Consider the following 19,284-nt stretch of genomic DNA (forward strand, 5'->3'; position numbering starts at 1 on the left):
AAAAATTTTGACACAAAAAAATTTTTGTCAAAAAAATTTTGACACAAAAAAATTTTGACCTAAAAAAATCTTGGTCACAAAAATTGACCCAAAAAAATTTTGACCCAAAAAAATCTTGGTCAAAAAAATTTTGACCCAAAAAATTCTGACCCCAAAAAATTTTGACCCAAACGGCGATGCGGGTACACGCACAAGGGTCTCCCGTACGCGAGAAGCAATAAAAGGAATTCATTTATCAACTGTGCAGGCAGTACTGCACAGCGTGCGTTATTACGAGTTGTATGTAAAAAATATATAACTTATCAACAGTATAATAAGCACAACGAGAGTTAGAAATGGAACAAAATAACAAAATATTGAAGGAAAAAAATGTTGGTTTATTTGACAAGTTTTTACTAATATTATATGTCAAAAATCAATCCAACTCGGAGAACGACGACGACGACGACTTCTTTGAAATCTGTCGCGATCGCTAGTCGACTAGAGACTCAAAGGTCGACCGAAGACGAATCGAAAAAAAAAGTCCAGATGAGACGACCCAATCACATTGAATGAATTGATCGCTCATTCGAACAAAACGAAATGAAACCCAACACAAAAGGTTGAGCTGACACTCGGTACTCGAGCACCAAGTGCAATGAAACAGCTGCAAGGTCGTTATTTCATAATCGACCTTGCAGTATTTCGAAGCGTGCGCTGTATGCATCAATGCCGCATGATGCATTTATGTTTGGCGCCATCTCGTGCCATGTTTAATAATAACTGGCAGGTTCACCGTGTTCACCGTGTTCACAGTAAAATTTACCCATACGTTTCTTTAATAGAACAATGTAGCAATTTTGGTCAAAAAAATTTTGGCCCAAAAATTTTGATCAAAAAAATTTGGTCAAAAAAATGTTGAGGAAAAAAAATTTTTTGGTCAAAAAAATTTTGGTCAAAAAAAAATTGTTCAAAAAAAATTTGTTCAAAAAAAATTTGTTCAAAAAAAATTTGGTCAAAAAAATTTCCGGAAAAAAGATTTTGGTCAAAAAAATATTGGTCAAAAAATTTTCGGAAAAAAATTCTGGTCAAAAAAAAATTGGCCCAAAAAATTTTCGGCAAAAAAATTTTGGACAAAAAAAAATTTGATAAAAAAATTTTGGTCATTTTGATATTGGCCAATATTGGCCCGATATTGACCAATATTGGACCGATATTGACCAATGTTGGACCGATATTGACCAATGTTGGACCGATATTGACCAATATTACACCGATATTGACCAATATTGGACCGATATTGACCAATGTCGGACCGATATTGACCAATGTTGGACCGATATTGACCAATATTGGACCGATATTGACCAATGTTGGACCGATATTGACCAATATTGGACCGATATTGACCAATATTGGACCGATATTGGACCGATATTGACCAATATTGGACCGATATTGGACCGATATTGACCAATATTACACCGATATTGACCAATATTGGACCGATATTGACCAATGTTGGACCGATATTGACCAATGTTGGACCGATATTGACCAATGTTGGACCAATATTGGACCGATATTGACCAATATTGGACCGATATTGACCAATATTACACCGATATTGACCATATATTTGGTCAAAAAAAATTCCGGAAAAAAATTTTGCTCAAAAAAATTTTTTGTCAAAAAAATTTTGGTCAAAAAAAATTTGGGAAAAAATTTTTTGTCAAAAAAATTTTGGACAAAAAAAATTTCGGTCAAAAAAAATTTTGGTCAAAAAAATTTCGGTCAAAAAAAATTTTGGTCAAAAAAATTTTGAAAAAAAAAATTTTGCGAAAAAAAATTTCGGTCAAAAAAAATTTTGGTCAAAAAAATTTTGGTCAAGAAAAATTTTGGTCCAAAAAATTTTAGTCAAAAAAATTTGAAAAAAAAAATTTTGGTCAAAAAAATTTTTGGTCCAAAAAATTTTGGTCAAAAAAATTTTGGGGAAAAAAATTTTGGTCAAAAAAATTTTGGGGAAAAAAATTTTGGTCAAAAAAATTTTGGCCCAAAAAATTTTGGTCAAAAAAATTTTGGAAAAAAAAAATTCGGTCAAAAAAAATTTTGGTCAAAAAAATTTTGGTCAAAAAAAGTTAAAAGTAATTTAAAATTGTGACTGTTTTCCTGGTAGCATAAATGATTTCAGTACGAAAAATATTCAATATCATACAAAATCTCGTCAAAATCGTTTCGATGTAATAGGGAAACAGTCACACTTTTACATTTGACAGCGCCGTTTTAATTCCAAATTGTGACTGTTTCCCTGGTAGCATAAATGATTTCAGTACGAAAAATATTCAATTTCATACAAAATCTCGTCAAAATCGTTTCGATGTAATAGGTAAACAGTCATACTTTTACATTTGACAGCGCCGTTTTAATTCCAAATTGTGACTGTTTCCCTGGTAGCATAAATGATTTCAGTACGAAAAATATTCAATTTCATACAAAATCTCGTCAAAATCGTTTCGATGTAATAGGTAAACAGTCATACTTTTACATTTGACAGCGCCGTTTTAATTCCAAATTGTGACTGTTTTCCTGGTAGCATAAATGATTTCAGTACGAAAAATATTCAATATCATACAAAATCTCGTCAAAATCGTTTCGATGTAATAGGGAAACAGTCACATTTTTACATTTGACAGCGCCATTTTAATTCAAAATTGTGACTGTTTCCCTGGTAGCATAAATGTTTTTAGTACGATTCAATTTCATACAAAATCTCGTCAAAATCGTTTTTATATAATAGGGAAACAGTCACACTTTTACATTTGACAGCGCCATTTTAATTCAAAATTGTGACTGTTTCCCTGGTAGCATAAATGTTTTTAGTACGAAAAATATTCAATTTCATACAAAATCTCGTCAAAATCGTTTAGATGTAATAGGTAAACAGTCATACTTTTACATTTGACAGCGCCGTTTTAATTCCAAATTGTGACTGTTTTCCTGGTAGCATAAATGACTTCAGTACGAAAAATATTCAATATCATACAAAATCTCGTCAAAATCGTTTCGATGTAATAGGGAAACAGTCACACTTTTACATTTGACAGCGCCATTTTAATTCAAAATTGTGACTGTTTCCCTGGTAGCATAAATGTTTTTAGTACGAAATATATTCAATATCATACAAAATCTCGTCAAAATCGTTTCGATGTAATAGGGGAACAGTCTCACTTTTACATTTGACAGCGCCATTTTAATTCAAAATTGTGACTGTTTCCCTGGTAGCATAAATGTTTTTAGTACGAAAAATATTCAATTTCATACAAAATCTTGTCAAAATCGTTTTGATGTAATAGGGAAACAGTCACACTTTTACATTTGACAGCGCTATTTTACTTCAAAATTGTGACTGTTTCCCTGGTAGCATAAATGTTTTTAGTACGAAAAATATTCAATTTCATACAAAATCTCGTCAAAATCGAGAACAGTCACATTCTTACATTTGACAGTAGGTCGACTGAAACTTTTGTGTTGTGCACGACGTGCAATATAGTTAGGAATATGTTAGTCAGAGCTAACACAAAATTTTCAGTAAAATGATTCTCGTTGTCTAGCAACCGTTGCTAGGGTAACCGCCATGGCACACGACGTGCAATACAGCTAAGAAAATGTTAGTCAGATCCGTATCGTTGTTCGTATACCCAAAAAAAAATGTCGCTGAATGAGCCGGGGTGGCGATGCGGGTACCCCCGTAAGGGTGTCAAGCAATAAAAGGAATTTAATTATTAACTGTGCAGACAGTTCTGCACAGCGTGCGTTATGAGTTGTAAAAGATATATAACTTGTCATCAGTACAGCACAGCGAGAATTAGAAATGGAAAAAAATAACATAAAATTTAGTAAAAACTTGTATTTAAACTTTTCAAATAAATTAACATTTATCCTTCAAAATTTAATTTAGTCAAAAATCAATCCAAATCTAAGATCGGACGAAGACTTTGTTTTGTTAGTCGACTGAACACCCGGTCGACCACAGTCGGATCCAAAAAAAAAGTCCTGATGAGTACAAACGAACCAATCAGATTCTACTCCAACGGCAGAAGCAATTGATTGCTCATTTGAACAAAATGAAACCCAACACAAAAAGTTGAGTTGACACTCGGTACATTGTACCAAGTGCAATAAAACTGCTGCTAGGTCGTTATTTCATAATCGACCTTGCGGTATTTCGAAGCGTGTGCTGTATGCATAAATGCCGAATGCATTCATGTTTGGCGCCATCTCGTTATGTTTAATGATAACTGGCAGAATGACTGGTATTTCACCGTGTATAAGATTGTTTATGATGATACCCTAACGAAAGTTGTAATAGACTAGCGGGTTAAAAGGATATCTGATTGAAAATGTCAGGATGGCACATGAAACTTAAAGAAAAGAGGTATTTGTTTCATAAGTTCAGTAAAATGTACCCATATGTTTCTTTAATCAAAATGTAATAGTTATATATTAATTAATATTATTATTGTATCACTATTTGAAATAAATAATTAGGTACGGTGCAAAAGTTTTTGGTCAAAAAAATTTTAGTCAAAAAAATTTTGGGAAAAAAATTTTGGGAAAATAATTTTTGGTCAAAAAAATTTTGGTAAAAAAAATTTAGGTCAAAAAAATTTTTGGTCAAAAAAATTTTGGAAAAAAAATTTTTGGTCAAAAAAATTTTGGTCAAAAAAATTTTGGTCAAAAAATTTTTGAACAAAAAAATTTTTGGTCAAAAAATTTTGGTCAAAAAAATTTTGGTCAAAAAAATTTTGGCCCAAAAAATTTTCGGAAAAAAATTTTTGGTCACAAAAAATTTGGCCCAAAAAAATTTAGGTCAAAAAAAATTTTGGTCAAAAAAGTTTTGGTCAAAAAAATTTTTGGTCAAAAAAATTTGGTCAAAAAAATTTTAGTCCAAAAAATTTTAATTGGAAAAAATTTTTCGTCAAAAAAATTTTAGCCCAAAAAATTTTTGGTCAAAAAAATTTTGGTCAAAAAAATTTGGCCCTAAAAAATTTGGTCAAAAAAATTTTTGGTCAAAAAAATTTTAGTCAAAAAAATTTTGATCAAAAAAATTTTGGCCTAAACAATTTTGGTCAAAAAAAATTTGGCCCACAAAAATTTTGGTCCGAAAAATTTTGGGAAAAAAGTTTTAGGCCAAAAAATCTTGGAAAAAAATTTTGGTCAAAAAAATTTTTGGTTAAAAAAATTTTAGTCAAAAAAATTTTTGGTCAAAAAAATTTTGGTCAAAAAAATTTTGGTCAAAAAAATGTTTGGACAAAAAAATTTTTGGTCAAAAAATTTTGGTCAAAAAAATTTTGGCCCAAAAAATTTTCGGAAAAAAATTTTTGGTCAAAAAAATTTCGGTTACAAAAAATTTGGCCCAAAAAAATTTGGTCAAAAAATTTTTGGTCAAAAAAATTTTTGGTCAAAAAAGTTTTGGTCAAAAAAATTTTTGGTCAAAAAAATTTGGTCAAAAAAATTTTGGTCAAAAAAATTTTGGTCAAAAAAATTTTAGTCCAAAAAATTTTGTTTGGAAAAAAATTTTTCGTCAAAAAAATTTTGGCCCGAAAAATTTTTGGAAAAAATTTTTGGTCAAAAAAATTTTGGTCAAAAAAATTTGGCGCTAAAAATTTGGTCAAAAAAATTTTTGGTCAAAAAAATTTTGGTCAAAAAAATTTTTGGTCAAAAAAATTTTGGTCAAAAAAATTTTGGCCCAAAAAATTTTGGTCAAAAAAAATTTGGCCCACAAAAATTTTTGGTCAAAAAAATTTTGGTCAGAAAAATTTTGGGAAAAAAGTTTTGGACCAAAAAATCTTGGGAAAAAATTTGGTCAAAAAAATTTTTGGTCAAAATAGTTTTGGTCAAAAAAATTTGGTCAAAAAAATTTTGGGGAAAAAAATTTTGGGCAAAAAAATTTTGGGAAAAAAAATTTTGGTCAAAAAAATTTTGGGAAAAAAATTTTGGAAAAATTATTTTTGGTCAAAAAAATTTTGGTCAAAAAAATTTTTGGACAAAAAAATTTTTGGTCAAAAAAATTTTGGTCAAAAATAAATTTGGTTTCTTGGGCATCCATCCAGTAATTAAAAAACAGTTTTATTGAAAAAAAAAGTTTTTATTCAGAGAACATATGTTTCGGGTCTTCATTTGACCCATCTTCAGTGCATACAAATAAATTTGAAAAAAAAAAAACACAAAAACACACGAAATTGCACGAAAAAAATAAATATGAAAAAAAATGACAAAACGTCGATTTATGATAAATTTAAAAAAAAATTGTAAAATTAAAATAAATAATATATTTCATTATAACAAAGCTTATTCCAAACGAACATGTTGTCAGCGTGGAGTATGTATTACGTGTGTAATTGACACGAACTCGACGTTTTATCAATTTTTTGTTTTCATATTTATTTTTTCGTACAATTTTGTGTGTTTTTCAAATTTATTTATATGCACTGAAGATGGGTGCCCAAGAAACAATTTTATCATATATATATATATATATATATATATATATATATATGTGTGTATATATATATATTGTAAATAAATATGAGTTTATTAAATAATACAAATATGACACAAATAAAATGACCACAAAAATATTTTGCATAAATTTTTTGTTACAAATTCCAGATCACTTCGAAAATCTGGTTTAGCAATCGAAATAAAGTAAAACTTATATAATATATATATATATATATATATATATATATATATATATATATATATAGTTTAAAATGCCCAATTAAACAAATAAAAAAAAACAAATAGTGAAACAGTGAAAAAATTGTTGTTTATACTGTTTAAAAAACGACTAATAAAATTACCAATTTTTTCCACTGAATGAAGGCTAGTATTGTAGCCGAAACGTAAGGATGTAAAATAAAGTCTTAAAAGAAATAAGGCTTTTTTTATTGAAGCTATATATGATTATTAGACTTTGTTGGGGTCAGAATAAATAAACAAAAAATTTCTAAAAGTTTTAGCACTTAATATCAACATTTAGACAGTCCGCAAGTCAATTAAAAGTTTCGTGTATTTATTATTAACATATGTCATTAAGTAAATTCTTGCGCCATCTGTTATAGCAGACTTGTAATTTTGATGGAAATTTATTAATGATGATTTGAGTATCAAATAAATATTTTGCTGCAAAATTAATTTTGATCCCATGATAAATAAATATTTCGTTTTCGAGGTTAAGTGTTTATAAATATTTTTAAGTAAAGTTCACAAGTGCTATCACAGATGGCGCAAGTATTTACTTAATGACGTATGTTAAAAATAAATATACGATACTCTTATTTGAATTGCGGACTATCTAAATGTTAATATTAAGAGCTAAAACTTTTAGAGGATTTTTTTCTATTAATTTAGGATCTTGGGAGGAAAGAAATTCAAAAATGTCCATATTAAGGTCCACCTTTATATATTTGTATGCAATTACTATTTATAAATCTTAATTCTAATAACTGGGATAAATCGGTATAAAAACTATTTGTTTATATATTTATTTGAAATTTTTTGGCACTTCTAACTCATTTTATACAATAAATAAAAAATAATAAAACAGGTCGCCGAAATTTTATTACACATAAAAATAAAAAAAGTGACTTAAATAATATAGTCACTACTCAATATATAAACATACAGTTTTTTTTCGAGTGTTTAAATTAAACGATACCGACAAATATCGTTTCATCACAATCAAATAAGACACTATAAGATTCACTAGCTCACATTTGCATTACTATTATTTTAATTACTAAAATTACAGATTTATTAGTGAAGGATTTTGATGATATAATTAATTTATCAACATAAATCATCGTACAAAGTTTTATCAAAATCCTAGACGAATAAGTCTCATTGTATATTTCATTTTGCATATCGTCATATTTTTGAAAGATCTATTTTCAAGTGATAAAATACAGAAACTGCATTTGCACAAAATGTCTAAAGATAAAGATAATATCAACGTAAAAAAACTAATATAAATAAATTTTAAAATAACTTCATTTTTCATGTAAAGATGAATAAGATATAATAATGACACAAGCATAAGATAGCGTTGCCATGACAACGCTATTTTATGAGGCCCAGTAATAAAAATTTTATGTATAAAATATGACTTTCAGTAAGTATAATTTTTATTTGATATTTATTTATTTAATTATATTAAAATGGCAGTCGTTAAGTAAATATATTGGTGGTGTACTTACTACTATTATATATATATATATATATATATATATATATATATAAATATATGTGTGTATATATATATCAATTAAATTGTTATTTACACATTAACAATCTGCTGCTCTAGTGAAAAGTTATACTCGTACTCTGAAGTCAATTTGAATTCTCTAAATGGCGGCATAGAGAACTGTAACAAAAAAAATAATATTTAAAATAATAATAAGAATAGAAATAAAACTAGTGGTGTATGGCATCGTGCCTTAAGGCAAATTGCTGGAACTTCCCGTACCGTAATGAAATATTCGAGAAATACGTCGAAAAACGTTTTCAAATATATTATTACAAATACTGTAACTTTCATTATTTTTGCTATCTTGTTATATCTGATTAACAATCGTCATTTCATTTCGAATTCAATTTCAAAAAAAAAGCCTAATTTACACAAAATTGGAAAAGTGCTCCCGTATAGTCACAGTCTAAACATTATTTGCAAATAATTCTGTGCGACATTTTCACTTATATTGTGCTTAGCTTGGCGGCATTTTCACATTTTTCAATTTTCATTTTCAAAAATTGGAAGTGCTCCAGTACTTAAATAGTCTAAACGCATTTTGGTAAATATTTGTACCAGAGTGACGCTCAGACTGTGCTTAGCCTGAGTAATTTTTTGAATTTTTTCAATTCTTAATCCAAAATTACATAAATATTTTATGGAAAATAAAAAAAGATGTAATAATTTTTTATCTTTTATATTAGGTTGTCAAATATCTCCCTTCCGCCTTTTTGTATTATAAACCAAGAGCAAAAAAGCGGAAGGGAGATATTTGACAACCTAATATTTTCTATTTGCTGTCTTTTATTTTAGTTTGCTCGTCAGTAGAGTTCTTTTTCTATTTATTATCTTTTATTTCAGCTTGCTCGTCAGTAGAGTCCTTTTTCTATTCACTGTCTTCTATTTCAATTTTGTTGTCAGTAGTGTCCCTTTTCTATAAAATTGTCTTTTAATTTAGTTTCCTCCTCAAAAGCCATTTTTCTAACAAAATGTCTTGAAATTCAGTTTGCTCGTCAGTAGAGTCCCTTTTCTGTTTACTGCTTTTTTATTTCAGTTTGCTCGTCAGTAGAGTCCTTCATCTATTTTTTTTTTTTTTATTTCTGTTGGTCGTCAATAAAGTCCCTTTTCTCTTTATTGTCTTTTATTTCAGTTTGCTCGTCAGTAGAGTTCTTTCTTATAAAATGTCTTTGATTTCAGTTTGCTCGTCAGTAGAGTCCCTTTTCTATTTACTGTTTTTTATTTCAGTTTGCTCGTCAGTAAAATTCCTTTTCTATTTATTGGTTTTTATTTCAATTTTCTCGTCGGTAGAGTCCTTTTTCTATAAAATTGTCGCTTTCTTAGTTTGTTCGCCTTCTTTTACTAAAAAGAATATGTATCTTTTTTCAGTATTTTCTATTTAGTCCTTTTTATATATACTATCTTTTATTCTATTTTGCTCGTCAGTAGAGTCCTTTTTTATAAAAGGTCTTTGATTTCAGTTTGCTCGTCAGTAGAGCCCTTTTTTATAAAATGTCTTTGATTTCAGTTTGCACGTCAGTAGAGTCCTTTTTCTAATTACTGTTTCTTTTATTTAAAAACCGTGAAACGGAAGCGGAAAACTTGTTTTAAAAAAAAGCAATGTTTGTTCCGGATTTAGATCTTTTGTCCCAGGTTTCCGAAAACTAATAAGTAAATTAATAAAAATTATAAAAATAAACGATGAAATGCTATTTTTTTAAATAACTACGAAAAGAATTGAATACAAATTTATACAATGCTCAAAAGCAAGAAAAACAGAAATAGAACATAGATAAAAGAGTATTACATATAATTGAATGATAAAATTCTTTCTAAAAGTCGGCAATTCCGATAAAAAAATGATTCATATAAAAAAACTGATTTTTAGTGCATCCTTAAGTAGCATAAGAAATCCTTAAGTAAATTATTTTGAAGCCAATTCCGGGTCCCGGATTAGCATAACCTAAAACTTTCCGTAACAAATTTTTGAACGACATCAAAAAAGCACATTTCTACAATGATGAAGTAGCTGGCAGTTTTAGTGAACGTAGTCAGATAATTGTTCGTTTGAAATTGAAATCGGTGCCATCCCGTAAGTGTTAACATTTCTCATATTTGTGTAAATAGTAATTCGAAAAACAATAATGATTATTTTTAACTGAACCATGTAAATATTAGTATAGGATATTAAAAAAATGTAGATGTGGGTACAGGACAACGTCTGTCGGGTCATCTAGTATTTATATACATAAATATATTACAATCGACTTACATTATTCGGACTGTCCTTTATCTTACTGCTGACTACAAATGGCACACCATCCAAACTGGTATATGAATTTAAAGTGTACGTAGATCCTGGACAATTGTTCGAAGGTTTATTATTATACACATTGACGACTGGTTGTTTCTGGTTATTTGTTTTTGGCGGAGTCGGAGCTGGTCTCTTCGGTTTTAATAATTGATTTTCGTTCGTTGGAGATTTGGGCGAGAGGGACAAATCGTGTTCGAAGTTACTCTAGAAAAGAAAATATGAATATAGTAATGTAGATATAACTAGTGGTATATGGCATCGTGCCTTAAGGCAAATTGCTGGAACTTCCCGTACCGTAATAAAATATTCGAGAAATTTTAAACGTTTTCAAATATATTATTACAAATACTGTAACTTTCATTATTTTTGCTATCTTGTTATATCTGAGCAAATCAAATGTAAATTATAAATAAATTAATTTATCTCCTTTAGAACATTAACAATCGTCATTTCATTTCGAATTCAATTTAAAAAGAAAATAGTTTCCTAATTTCGGCACAAAATTGAAAAAGTGCTCCCGTATAGTCACAGTCTAATGCATTTGCAAATAATTCTGTGCGACATTTTCACTTATACTGTGCTTAGCTTGTCGGCATTTTCACATTTTTCAATAGTTGTTTTCACAAAATCGGAAAAGTGCTCCAGTACATGAACAGTCTAAACGCACTTGGGTAAACATTTGTACCAGAGTGGCGCTTAGACTGTGCTTAGTCTGGGTCATTTTTTGAATTTTTAATCCAAAATTACAAAAATATTTTATGGAAAATAAAAAAAGATGTAATACTTTTTTATTCTCAAAAGCAATTGGTTTGTCAATACAAGCAACAAGTTTTTTTACATCATTCAAATCGGTCGCTTAGTTCACTCAAAAACTGCCATTTTTTGCACACCGTCTACACAAGCAAAATGTTTTTTGAATTAATCTAATCGGATTATCCGTTCTCTCAAAAACCGCATGACCATTTATACACCCTTTGCGCTCCATGCCTCCGAAACGACAAGACGTGCCTTTTGCAAAAACGCCTCGCGATCGAGTACGAAACGAATGTTTTTCAATAATAGAAATCGGTTTTTCCATACTGTCGAAGTTATTTGTTTGAACCATCTAAACAAACTTTAGAATTAAAAATCTTGGTACGGAACCCAAAAAGATTTATATAAAATTTGAACATGTTATTAAAATCTCCATAAAATATCTGATAATTTGATGTGCATATGTCAAATGATCATTTTTCACCGCCAAATTTACTTTTTTTTATTGAATCTCCGAAATAGCTGGACCTGCCTTTCCAAAACTTTATTCAGTTCTTCATTTCGTCAATAGAAATAAAATGTTATTTGAATCATTCAAATCGGATGCTCCGTTCTCTCAAAAACTCGTTTTCTATTTTCTACACTCGTTGCTCCGTATCTCCGAAACGGTTGGACCTACCATTGGCAAAAAATAATCAGCACGTCTTCTTATCAATACGAATCGAATGTTTTTTGAATTATTCAAATCGGTTGACCCATGTTCCCGAAATCGTCGACGAAAATTTGTATCTGCACACACTCACACACACACATTTTAATTTTTTGTAAGGTGTCCATTGATCACGTGATCGATTTTTTAAGGATTTTTGAAAAATTACCCCAAAAATTAAATGACGTGTATTTTTAGTTACAAGGGAAAAATGTAAAATTGTTGACTTTTCCAAAAAATGTTTGGATATTTTTAGAAAATATCAGGTAAAGAATAAATACACGTGACATCTTACTATAGCACTCGCCAACGATCAAATGCTATTTTTTTAAATTAATTATGAAGAAAATTGAATACAATTTTATAAATGCGAGAAAAATAGAAATAAAACATAGATAAAATAGTATTACATATAATTGAATAATAAAATTCTTTCTAAAAGTCAGCAATTCAGATAAAAAAAATGATTCATATAAAAAGATTTTTTAGTGTATATTTCGTGTTTTTTTTTTTGTTAAACCTCCTTTACCTAAAAACCTCACGTGATTAAAGGACGCCCCCTAATAAGATATGCCAAAATGTTCAGACACTTTTGAAACGTAAAAATATAGATAATTTTGCATTTTCAAATACTTACACTTAAATTAAGAAATGGATAATTCCTAGGAGGTAGAGGAGGTGACTTCAGTTGAACTTCATTTGTTGTTTGCGAATCTCTATTTTTGTAACACACTAAAACACCGTTTATTTCACTAAAACAATAAATACAAATGTTAGAACAATCGATATCAGAATAACAAATATATCGAGGTCAATTCTCCCATAAAATAGAAATGTTATAGTAAACGATTACAACATTCTTCCTCGTTGTGTTTATATGTAAAATACGCCTGATCGCGCGGCAAATAGATAGACATTGACGTATTCACTTATCGAGGAACAAGCATATATATTTGGCGTTTTTCTTCGTTTATTTGCAAATATCTCTTAAAATATATATTTTAACGAAAATCACTTAATGAACAAAATAAGATCAATAAAAATCTTGATAAATCGATATATTATAAAGTGTTTTAGGAATAATATTAAGCTAGATTTGAAGGAGCAAAGTCGTTTTTTATTTCGTTCAACATTTAATTGTTGTATTTAATGAATAAGTGGACATTGAGCCATTTTATCGCTAGAAACCGTTTTCAATATTAAAGGATATAATTAAAAAGTCTTTTTTTATACATTTACCCTGCAATAAAATCATTTTCAACCCCCTGAACACCCTAAAACCCTTCAAAAAACCTCTAAATTGAAAAAAAACGCATAAAAATAAATTTCGGTATGATATAATAAAAATTACGTATAAAGTAAATAATATTTTATGTTTTCTATCTTGATTATCAGATTTTTAACCCTTTTTAGATCCTCGAAAACAACCCCTTGCTGGAAAATTGTTTGAAAAAATTATTTTAAAATTGAAAGAAAATTAAAAAATTCAAAATGATATGAATGTTATTTCAATTTCTCGAAAATAATTACCATATCCACTCTTAAAACTACCCTTAAATAATATCAGTTATAATTATAATTGTAGTTGTAATAATCATAATAATAATTTTGTATTATTAATGCGATCAATTTTCGGGTCATAACTCCTGTAATTTCGACCCCATCACAATTTGTAATATACCATTTGAAAGGTAAATAAAAGGGCTACAACTTTTTTTAACATAATTTTTTTTGTAACTCCTCTCATTTTGAAACGGCGAAGGGTTAAAGGGCTCGAGAGAGACTCTGATTGCGCGGCCGCACACTCTTTAAACAATCATAACTCTGTCAATTTTTGTGTGAAAAAAAATAATAAAAAACTATAATAAGCCAGAAAGATTCCTTTAATTTTTATCTATATATTCTAATACGTATTTTTTATTCTTTTTGAGATATGTATAATGGAAATTTGTTCTATTTTTAAAAAAATCGGAAAAAAATATTTTTATAAAATCGTGAATTTTCTGAAAATAGTTTGCACTAAGGTAAGTAAATCTGCTAAAATACATCAAGATGTCTATAATGAAGTGAATTCTAGATGGAATGTGAATGACTTTAATTTTGGTGGAAATGGCGCTCATTAAACCATATGATTTAAATGCAAAAAAGAACATCGTACATGCTTCTTATTTGCATGATAGCTCACTCATTTTACACGCAAAAAACTTGTAACAGCACTCATATTAAAGCTTATGTTGAGCACTATAAAACCCAATTTCACCGAAATGCATGAAATGTAAAACCTCGACACTAGATGGCTTTAAATACAACAATTAAATCTTGAACGAAATAAAAAACGACTTTGCTCTTTCAAATCTAGCTTAATATTATTCCTAGAACGCTTTATGAAAGACCGATTTATCAATATTTTTATTGACATTATTTTGTTCATTACATGATTTTCGTTAAAATGTATATTTTAAGAGATATTTGCAAAAAAACGAAGATAATCGCCAAAAATATATAAATTTTTAGTGGCCAGTAACTTGAAAACTATTAGTTAGTAAACCTTAACATTTCTATTTTATCGAAGAATTCATTTATCGATTCTTACCCGGCCGATGAGAATCCATCAGGAGGTCTTTTAGATCTCGAACAGAGTATGACATCCGTGACCACTTCTTTGGCATCTGAAGATTTGGCCAAACGATAACACAATTGTTTTTTTACGCCAAGCCTTTTGTTTGGAGTCTCCTGTTTTCGAAAGTTGGGTGAATCCATCTGGAACCGGATCTTTCTCACCTACCACACTGATAATGGACAATGATTAGATATAAAATCAATATAAACTAGTGGTGTATGGCATCGTGCCTTAAGGCAAATTGCTGAAACTTCCCGTACCGTAATGGTTAAATGGTTAAACGGAAATATTCGAGAATTTTTAAATGTTTTCAAATGTATTATTACAAATACTGTAACTTTCATTATTTTTGCTATCTTGTTTGTTATATCTGAGCAAATCAAATGCAAATCATAAATCAATTTATCTCCAGAACATTAACAATCGTCATTTCATTTCGAATTCAATTTAAAAAAAATAGTTGCCTAATTTTATACAAAATTGAAAAAGTGCTCCCGTATAGTCACAGTCTAAACGCATTTGCAAATAATTCTGTGCGACATTTTCACTTACACTGTGCTTAGCTTGGCGGCATTTTCACATTTTTCAATAGTTTTCACAAAATTGGTAAAGTACTCCAGTACATAAACAGTTTAAACGCACTTGGGTAAACATTTGTACCACAGTGGCGCTTAGACTGTGCTTAGCCTGAGCAGTTTTTTAAATTTTTAATCCAAAATTACAAAAATATTTTATGGAAAATAAAAAAGATGTTAGAATTTTTCATCCTCAAAAGCAATTGTTTTGTCAATACCAGCAGAAAGTTTTTTAGATCATTCAAATCGGACGGTTGGTTCACTCAAAAACTGTCATTTTTTGCACATTTAGCTCTGCATTTTCGAAATGGCGGGACCTGCCTTTGCCAAAAACTTATCTCCTCTTCTCCCAATCATTACAAATTGAATGTTTTTTAGATCATTCAAATCCGATACTCCGTTCTCTCAAAAACTCGATTTGTATTTTCCGTACTCTTTGCTCCGTATCTCCGTAACGGCTGGACTTGCCTTTGCCAAAAACTAATCAGCACATCTCCCTATCAATAGGGATCGAATGTTTTTTAAACCATTCAAATCGGTTGATCCGTGCGCCCAAAAACGTGGACGAAAAAATGCGGACATACAAAACACACACACACCCATTTTCTGAGGTATGCCAAAATGTTCAGAAACCTTCAAAACGTCGAGAAATGTAACAATTTTCATTTTCGACTTTCGGCCCATTACCATAACTACCCTACAGGAAGTTAACTAGTTGTTATTGGTATTTAGCCTTGAGGCAAATTACATGAACTTCCCGATATGTGTGAATAATCGACTTAATCAATTAAAAATAAATTAATTTATGAGTGATTAAAAGTGGTGAGAGGAGAGTTTATTTATTACACATACTTGAAAACGAATAAACTCGAAGTATTTTCTAAAAGCAAATTTTCAAAAATCAATAATATTTATAATTGAGCAAGTTTTTTGTAGGTCTTTAATTGTTTGTATGTTCATTAAGACCAAGTACTCTATCGTTATACCAAGTAAATCGTCTAATTTTAATTTTAACAAACGTCAAAAAAACTACTCATTTTCTCAAACTTTGATGAATTTTTAAAATTAAACTACTTGTCGTAAGGCCGTAATATTTAAGTAAGTTTTATAAGATTATGATATAAATCGCCAAAAAAAGTTCCATGAAAATCGGCTTAATTTTTTTTTCAACAATTAATTACAAGAAAACGGTCGGTAGATTTTCAACTAAAACTAATCAGTATCATTCCTAACTAATATCTTTCGAACAGTTTCTGATTTTTTAAAATCGATTCGGTACTATGAGCTTAAATGTGGACGAAGCACAAAACTGACAAACGCTAGTCCTCATCGAGATACATCGAATGGCTTTTAAATTTTTGAAATCGGTCCAGCCGTTTTGGAAAAAACGTCGATTTACGGCAAAAAATCTGTTCACACACACACACACAAACAATTTTTCCAAAATTGATCTCATTCGATTCAGAATGTCTTGAAACGTCGAGAAAACATAAAATTAGCAAATCGGATTTTTTGATGAAAACATAAACTTCTCCTTCGGGAAGTTAATAACGAAAGATAGATAAATAAAGGATGGAGATAAAATTTGTATACAACTTGTCCATTATCCATTGACTGTACTTAAAGTATTAGTTGCAATAAAAATATTTTCTTAATCACATGATTACAATTTAGACAGTGTATTGATTTTTCTTATCGCCCTTATCTTATTTATTTAAATTTCATAAACGATTTTGATATAAATTCATATTCAAACATCATATATACCTTATCTTATCGACTACGTAGTCGGCGGCATTGGCGTCAGTGGATTTTGTGATGCACAAGTATCTCCTCGATTGTGCATTTCTTGCAAATATACCTGAAGAAATAAATAGTTATAATTATATATATATATATATATATATATATATATATATATATATATATATATATATATATATATATATAAACAATAATTACCTCCTCCAGCTCGCCACAAATCTGCATCGCTGTCTGAATCGTGAGTCCTGGATATAGGATTGTAGTCTTTGGGACACCTATAAAAAATATTTAATATTATAATATATATATATATATATATATATATATATATATATATATTCTTCTATATATAAAAATGGAGCTCGTTAAAATGATCCGCTAAAACTCGAAAACGGCTAAACCGATTTGGCCAATCTTAGTCTTGAAAAATTCGTGCCAATCAGTAGGTTGTAGGAAATGTGAGATATTATTTCAAAATCGCGTAGAAACTTTACATTTTTAATTTGAAAATTTTTGTAGAAGCGTAATTTAAATAAAACAATGGACGGTGGCTAATACGTCAAATGTCGAACGTTTTTGACACACGATGTTCAATTACGTTTAATAGGATGTTTTACGTGAATATTATTTAATTATGATTAAATTGTAGTAAGTAGTTTTATTTGTAGTTTTATTCATACCTAAAAACGTTATTAAACGGATCGCAAGTGTTATTAGGAACTCAAAATATCAACTTTTTCGAAATGTTAATATAAAAATGCACTTTTTGGCATATTTTTGCTCAAACACGGTGCTCTGAGAGATCTTATTTGTATAATTATATACTCATTGGTATTTATAAAACATTTTCTAGATTATATTATTTTTTATTTATGATATTTTAATTCAGAACCTAAATTTGGTATTGATCAAATGAACATTTTGTCGAATAACATTTTCCCAATTATAATTTCCCTGAATTTATCGAAGAATAGATAGTAATATATGAAAAAGTCCTCCGCCGATGTGTCAAAAACCAGTAAAGTTCAGTATTGTCTAACAACAATATTTGAAAGTAGAGGGAAAAGGATGTATAACCAGCTATAACCTTGATTCTCATGACTTTGCTATCGGGAGATAAACGGTGATCTTTGAAAATCCATAATTAAAGTATTTTCTTCCGTTGGTAGTTTTTTAGCATTAGTTAAAAGTGTAATTATTTTGTAAAATACCTTTAAAATTAAAATTAGACATTAAACATGTTTGCCACCTAACCGTTCCAAGTTACCCCATCTATAGGGTAAAAAGGTCTAGATAACAAATTTTTGAAAAACATAAAAAAGCACATTTATCTACAATGATGAAGTAGCTGACAGTTTTACTGAACGTGGTCAGATAATTGTTCGTTTGAAATGTGTTGTGATATAATTGGTTAGATTTTTATTTTATATTTAATATTTGCTCAAAGTCAAATTGAACCTTTGTGCCTCGCCTTGCTCTACATATATACTTTTTATTAAAATTACTTTAATTCATCGAATGTTACTTGAAACTTTTCAAAAAGCAGGTCAAAGAAGAAATACTTAATTTATTTTCTATCTCTCCTCGCAGAAATTTGAAAATTTTGTATAAGCTCAGTAGTATTATTTACAATTATACACAAAATCCAGAAACCAAAACGAATTTGAAAAACTTGAAACGTATACCATGTTTTCTATAGTAAGTGTATAAAACTTCCAGTTTGATTGTATTGACAAAATATAGACAACTAATGGGGTTTATTGTTTTTATAATACCTCATTGTATATAGCATTCAAACAACACATCCTTATACACTTAAAGTATTAATATTTTTGATTCTCTAGAAATTGTTTTGAGTATGCCTTACTCATTTTTAGCAAAACAACGTTTGCCGGGTCAGCTAGTATATATATATATATATATATATATATATATATATATATAAACTTATGTATATGCCATACATGAGTCCTCGATGTGGTTGAATACGTAATTTGTGGTCAGTGAACTTTCGAAGTTCTTAATTCCTAGTATTCCACTTGCTAATTGGAACGTACATGTTCTAACAATAAGATCTATTAAAAAACCTCATCATAAATATTTTGAATCAAAGATAAAATTATCAGATTGATTATGACCAAATATAAACAATTGTCAATGCATGACCAATCCGATTCTATGAATACTTTCTACGACAAATACCAATCTTTACCATTAGTCATATTTAAATCTTGGAGATACCGATGTAGTCATGAAAAAATTCTTTGCGACTACGAGAAA

General features: G+C 29.0%; 2 protein-coding genes across 2 annotated transcripts in view; one reads left to right on the plus strand and one right to left on the minus strand.

Annotated features, from left to right (window-relative positions):
• Nucleotides 1–8,272: 8,272 nt before the first annotated feature.
• Nucleotides 8,273–17,278, minus strand: LOC113363555 (multivesicular body subunit 12B; the record flags this gene model as incomplete). The annotated part of the gene is given in 7 exon segments (XM_026606045.1): nucleotides 8,273–8,407; nucleotides 10,542–10,787; nucleotides 12,683–12,797; nucleotides 14,639–14,751; nucleotides 14,753–14,834; nucleotides 17,008–17,101; nucleotides 17,203–17,278. Coding segments are annotated over 7 exon segments (813 nt in total), but the record flags the coding sequence as incomplete, so codon positions are not given.
• A 1,859-nt stretch (nucleotides 17,279–19,137) lies between these two features.
• LOC113364274 (NADPH:adrenodoxin oxidoreductase, mitochondrial) overlaps nucleotides 19,138–19,284 on the plus strand; it is a 2,940-nt gene continuing 2,793 nt past the window's right edge. The window contains exon 1 of the mRNA XM_026606762.1: nucleotides 19,138–19,249. Within this exon, the coding sequence (XP_026462547.1) occupies nucleotides 19,138–19,249 (112 nt within the window). The remainder of the gene's footprint in view (nucleotides 19,250–19,284) is intronic.

This window comes from Ctenocephalides felis, unplaced genomic scaffold (assembly GCF_003426905.1).
Source record: "Ctenocephalides felis isolate EL2017-DRISC unplaced genomic scaffold, ASM342690v1 CF-g0.4_SCAFFOLD_00845, whole genome shotgun sequence".
NCBI classification, from domain to species: domain Eukaryota; kingdom Metazoa; phylum Arthropoda; class Insecta; order Siphonaptera; family Pulicidae; genus Ctenocephalides; species Ctenocephalides felis.